At 39.5% G+C, this 6,223-nt stretch overlaps 1 protein-coding gene across 1 annotated transcript in view; it reads right to left on the minus strand.

Moving 5' to 3' along the window:
• The window catches only part of LOC101862953 (beta-D-xylosidase 1), a gene marked incomplete in the record, with an annotated part of 15,630 nt that extends 11,428 nt beyond the window's left edge, over nucleotides 1-4,202 (minus strand). The window contains 5 exon segments of the mRNA XM_013083633.1: nucleotides 844-938; nucleotides 1,700-1,859; nucleotides 2,683-2,788; nucleotides 3,237-3,563; nucleotides 4,170-4,202. Coding sequence (XP_012939087.1) covers nucleotides 844-938; nucleotides 1,700-1,859; nucleotides 2,683-2,788; nucleotides 3,237-3,540 — 665 coding nt within the window.
• Between the last annotated feature and the right edge of the window lie 2,021 nt (nucleotides 4,203-6,223).

The following is a 6,223-nucleotide window of genomic DNA, read 5'->3' on the forward strand; positions in this document are numbered from 1 at the left end:
TCTTCTTCTTCTTCTTCTTCTTCTTCTTCTTCTTCTTCTTCTTCTTCTTCTTCACCCCAAGGTCAATAGTGTATGTGACTATGATTACTCATGTGTCGAGTCCAAAAGAGGACATATAGATAATAATAGACCATTCGTTCACGGAATACCAGAATTTAAAAAATATATTCTTTTAACTCTGCAGGAGATTTTTAAAAAAAAAGATTGTTTAAAGGTTACAGGGACACAAAGATTTAAAATAAAAGGAAAGGAAAAATCAAACCAATTATTTTATGACTTTCTTTAAAAATCTTTTAAATTTTGCATTTATAGGTGTTTTTTTATAAAAAGTCATTTCCGTTTTCAAAAATAGGTTTCTTTTTTTGTGAATTTTACGTCAAACAAATTGCTTTTAAATGTGATATTTAGAAAACAAGTTGTTCAGTTGTTTTTTTGTGGTGTTTTTTTTTTTTTTTTGGGGGGGGGGACTTGTGACAACTGTAACAACAGCCTAAAATCAGAAACAGAACTGGGTCCAGATAACCCAAACCGCCGTCTATTGTTAAATCAGCTAAGCCAAACCAGGCAATGAATAAACTAACAAACATGTCATGTAGATCTAATAATTATTGTTGCGACATTGAGCTTATCTTGGTGGCGTCGCTGGCTGGTTATTAGGCTATTTTACCCGTACTAGTGAGATTGCGGGTTCGGGGGTTCGAGCCTCAGCTCAGTCTGACGCTGTGTCCTTGGAAAAGAACCTTACACGAATTTCCCATTTAGCTCGGTTTTTTCGGAGATGAACGTCAAACTCGGAGGTCCGGCTTTTCAAATAACCTAAAAGTGTTGATAGGGGCGTCAAACCAATTCCATTTCACAATTTTTAGCCTACCTTGGAGACCCCTGACAAAGTTTTGTGCCAAGACTCCAGTCATGTAAGGGTCTTCGCCATACGTCTCCTGTGGGAAACATAAAACACGCAGACACTTACAATTTTTTTAATGAATCAAAAAGGCATGCTTTTGATTACCTCGACTCATGACTTATACGTTCTTTTCAAAACAGCAGGGTCGTTTAACAAGCGGTATCCTAGCTTTCACGTTCAACATCGGCCTCAGAAAAAAGGCATGGAAAATTCATGGACATTTCTCGAGCAACTCAATATTACCCCATTTAGGGATTCAAAAAGGTTTCCTGCATCTAGTCTGGTGTAATAAAACAACTGAAGTAATGCCGTTCTTTTTTTTTAAAACTTTTAGTTTAACACTAAACATATCATTATTTCAAAAGCGAATATTGAACCTGTGGTTGGAACATAGAGTAGAGAAATAAATCTATCATACGAAGACGTTACTATTACATACAGGAAACAGATGTCTGGTATAATTATATTTCAATAAAGACTGACTATCAGAGAGCGCTGAGCCTCTTGCCAGTGTGTGATGTTTTACCTTTGTGAAAAACCTATACTATAAGAGATTTATTAGGTAGAGGATGCCTAGCAAGACCATGAAAGATCATTTTCCTAAAGTAAGCTCATTCTTGTGATGTAAATAAAAATTCACCCACCAATTCTCGTTTTGTGAATAAAGAAATAAGGAAAAGAGAAAGAAAGAAATTTGAAAGAAAGAAAGAAAGAAAGAAAGAAAGAGAGAAAGAAGGAAAGAAAAAAGACAGAAAAGACAGAAAAGAAAAAAAAAGACAGAAAAGAATGACCGACCTGGTTCCGGCCCCACCGTGGGTCTCTCATGATGTTGATCACTGGACTGAAGCAGCTAGCGCTGGTGTGGGTGGCAAAGATTCCTCGTTTCACAAAGTCGTTGTGTTTGGCTCTCACCTCCTGGCCTGTGGCGGTGGCCACGCTCAAGATAATGTCCGGACTGTCGAGGGCCGGAAGCGAGCAATAAAATTAGTCAAGGCACATAACACTTACACCTTAAACAATTTCTACCCAGGTCTGGTTTGAAAGGCAATGAGGAGGCTGATAGGCTGGCATGCAGTGCCGTGGTTGATGGTGAAATTTGACAAAGGAGAAGTGTTGAAGACCCTGGAGAAAAGGTTGCGGGATGAAGAAGACAGGGAGACAGCAGAACACCACGCAATCATTAGGATGCAGGAAATGGGGATAGAGGGGAGAAGGAAGAAAGGAATGATTGTCTGGAAAGGAAAGACGTCGCCATAACCAGACAGCCACCGGAACAATCAGTATGGATACCTTGCGGGCTTTGGTGCTGGGGGGAACTGAGCACTTATGGACCTGTCCGGTGTGCAATGACGTTTTGCCCAGGACAGGTAATACAGGTAATACCCAGGTCTATAGTGCATTGGTTATATAGGCGCTTCGCTGTCGCACGTTGGCGACGTAAGTTCGAGTACCGTGAAGGGAGAGTGTTTATCGAGTAAATTATCAGTCTCTTTGCCGGGGTGATTTATCGATCCCGGCCCAGTTTGGTCCTGACAGGCAGGGTCGGAAGCATGTGTCATGAACGATCTAAATCGTGTCAATGGAGGCGTAAAAACACCTACATTTAAAAAGGAAAAAAACGAACAAACAGTTGAATGGCATCAGTTCCCAACAGCATAAAGCAATAGGCCTATATTATTAAGACAAAGACTTTTAAAGCAATATTTTATTACAAAAACCTTTAGAAGCAATATATCATGACAAAGTCTTTTGAGTCAATATAAAAAACTGTACAGTACCTAAACGTGGCAGCCAGACCAATAGCTTGGGGAAATCCCGTGGCGTTTTCGACAGCATCCGAGTCTCCCCTCAGACACTCGGTGTCCCAGTTGTAGGCTCCAATGCCTGTGAAATCACATAATTGTTGTGGTATATATGTATTGTAACATTGTGAGATTACAATTAGGGTACCAATCCAAAGGATTGAGCCTTTCCAATGAAGTTATTCATCATGACTTTGTTTATTCGTTTTTGTTCATACTTTTAAGGTGGGTGGACTGGGGGGGGGGGGGGGGGAGGCTTGATAGAGCTTAAATTGTTATTCCCACTTTCAAATTATCGGTTTTACCATTTGGGCACATAAGAAAAGTAATCCAGTAAACTTCATCCAGCTGAATCTGTGCTGCCAGAGTGTCATAACAAGTCTAAGGACAAAATCAAGAGGAATTCAAGAGGTACCAGAACACAGTATCTTATCTATCAGTTGTCCTGTCGTATCTCTCATACCACCATAAAAATATTTCCGTCTAGTCTATATCAACTAGTGCACATACCTATACTACAGACAACTCACCCAATCTGGGTATAGCAGGGGCTGGACCTCCAAACTCTCCAGCCCCACCTCGGGACATCTGAACCATGACCTCCTGCAGAGTCAGCCTGGACACCAGATCATCAACACGTTCGTCCCACGGCAAGCTGGTATTTCTGAACGGGAAATCGTCAAAGGGAGAATCTTCCACCTCCACACTCATGTGTCTCACTGTGTCATGGTGACGCCTGGACAATCTGGAGCCAACAACTCCATTGTTGGACACACAGAGGGCCAGTATAAGAAAGCTTATACAGCAAGGTAGTCGGGACAACACCGTCCTCATTTTGTTGTTGGCGTTTTAGAAATCTGCTTTAGATAGAACAAATAGCAGAGAAGAAAGGGGTTGTATGATTGTAATATGAATAGATAATGATTTATCCTAATTATAAATGCAATGAGAATTAGAATAAAGAATATACATACACACACTTTAAAAAGTTACTCTTAATCAGACTGTGATTATTAGCTCATTTTCATCTTGTACAAACATTTCAAAGGACAAGTCAGATTTATTACTTTGGCAGCTGTTATAGCAAGAATACCCAGGCAAAATGCCCCTTCCCACCCCTAAGGAACAGTAAAAACGGACACTACATGTATTATAAATGAGATCATAACTGAGATCAGTCTTTTAAGTCTCTGTATGACACCTGTTTCAAATGATATCATGAAAGGCCAAGAGTAATATACCAATATAACCTGATCACAAAGAAAAAAAACCCCTACGAATCTCAGCCTTGTGAAAAAAATACCGAGCATATTTTATTAAATACATTTGTATTTTAGTGCAGAAATAACAACACACAGTATCCGGTGAACAAAATCTGGACAATTATCCTCTCAGTTTCTAATGAACAGAATCGATTAAAAACTGTAAATTAAAAAAAACACCTAGCGTTAAGAGATGCTTACTAGAACGCCTACTGAAACAAAGAGCATTCACGAAAATAAATGTGAAAAATCATATCCAGAAAGAAACTAAAAATGTACAGACCGTGCCTTGCATTAAGTAGCAGATATGGACAAATATTTTTTGTGGCTAAAAACCAGTTGATACTTGACATCTAAGGTCATATACATTGCCTCATTTTCCCCGTTATCGTCTCGTCTCCATACTACATTGATTGATAGTGAGCGATGATAAAAGTAACCTTTCGACATCATCTGGCATTTGGCAATGACAAGCACATTTGAGATATTGGAAAATTGCATTATAATTGACGCTCTGTCCGGACACCTTGCTACAGTGCACGGCGAGATAAGTGAAGAAAACAATATTGCTGAAACTGCTGAGTTTTATCAATATGATTCTCCGTGCTGTCAAGTCTAAACCGTTTTATACCTTTTCTTCCATTCTTTTCTACAGGCCGAATAAACAGCCAGGCAAAATGCGTTTCCGTACATAATTTGTTTGTTTGAATAGAGGAGGGGTCAACCACTTTTTTTTAGAGTGGGCTGGATAGCTACTTTGTTAAATACAAAAATCCTGGTCATTGATGTGTTAAATGAAATATTTGTCATGTCAACGCCGAGCAATAGTGTTATTAATTAGCTAGAAGTTATACAGTCTATAGATGCATATTTAAAAGAATAATCGAAACAGTGGTGGTTGGATGAGAGCCTGGCTGGTTTTGTCTTTGTTTTTGTTTTTGTTTTTGTTTGTGTGCATTGCGTTCTTCCTTTCCTTTTTTATTCTCCTTACTTTTATTACTGTGCTGACGTCATTGCTGTGACTGTTAGGCCCTTTGCTGCTCCGCCCCCACCCCCCCCCCAACCCCCATTCCAGGATGAGAAAATGTTCTATCGAGCATATTATAATAATATTATTATTATATTCTCTCTGCCTGGCTGCACGTATTCCTAACACCCGGGATAGATTATTCTGGTCATCATCATCCGGTGCCTTGCCGACTGGCGTGGGCGATCATGGACCTCCACTTCCCCCTGTCCTGCGCTGCAGCAATGGTGTCTGTTGTTCTTGCTGCTCCCAACCATGTTGTCATCTTGTCCAGCATCTTGTCCCTCTGTCTGCCTCTGCCTCTCTTTCCGTCAAACTTTCCTGTTGTTACAATATTCTCTAATGCTTCTTTCCGCATTGCGTGTCCGAAGAAATTTGCCTGTCGTTTTCTTATATTCGTGATAAGTTGTTTTCTATAATTTGCTTCAACCAGGACTTCTTCATTTGTATTTCTAGCTGTCTATGGGATACATAGCATGCGTCTTATGAACCACAACTCTGTCGCTACAATTGTTCTTTACAGCTGTTTATTGATTGTCCACGCTTCGCACCCATATAATAGGATTGGCTCGATGTAACTTTTCAGTACTCTTTTCCTCGTTTCCAGCGACAGATTGATGTTTGTTAGTATCTGTTTCATCTTGTGGAAGGTTTTTTTTGCTTGGCAAAGGCGGCTTTTAATTTCGGTGTGACATCTACCATCTGATGATATAATGGTCCCCACTGGTAGGCACAGTCAAAACAACAGCTTCCAAAATTGTCAAAATTGTGTCAAAATAGCGTTAAACCATAAACAAATAAGACTGTTAATGGCTCCAACTGGCATTTTCTCAGTTATCAGTCCCACTCAGTGCTACCAACGCGTTATCTGATTTTCAACAGTATATTGAAACCCGGCGTAACACGACCGACTATTAATAAAAAAAAAAAAATTCTACACGAACGGGAGACTGGAAAATCTTTGTTAAAGCATGTTTTCTGTTTACCAATAAAACTACATATTGTAACACATGCTTATGAGAATGTTATTATTTATTATTTCATTATTAGATGTGGTAAAGGAAACTAAAAAGAACAAGCTAAGAAATAAAAAGCACGCACCCCCCCCCTCCCCCACACACACAAAGGAAATAAGAATCTACTTTCATGATGTTTAGGCCCTCGACAAGTTTTCTATGCATTGTCACAAAGACGCCCACTCTGATAAAATGTTTCCTCAAGTCCTTGT

This window comes from Aplysia californica, unplaced genomic scaffold (genome assembly GCF_000002075.1).
Source record: "Aplysia californica isolate F4 #8 unplaced genomic scaffold, AplCal3.0 scaffold00246, whole genome shotgun sequence".
Lineage (NCBI taxonomy): Eukaryota > Metazoa > Mollusca > Gastropoda > Aplysiida > Aplysiidae > Aplysia > Aplysia californica.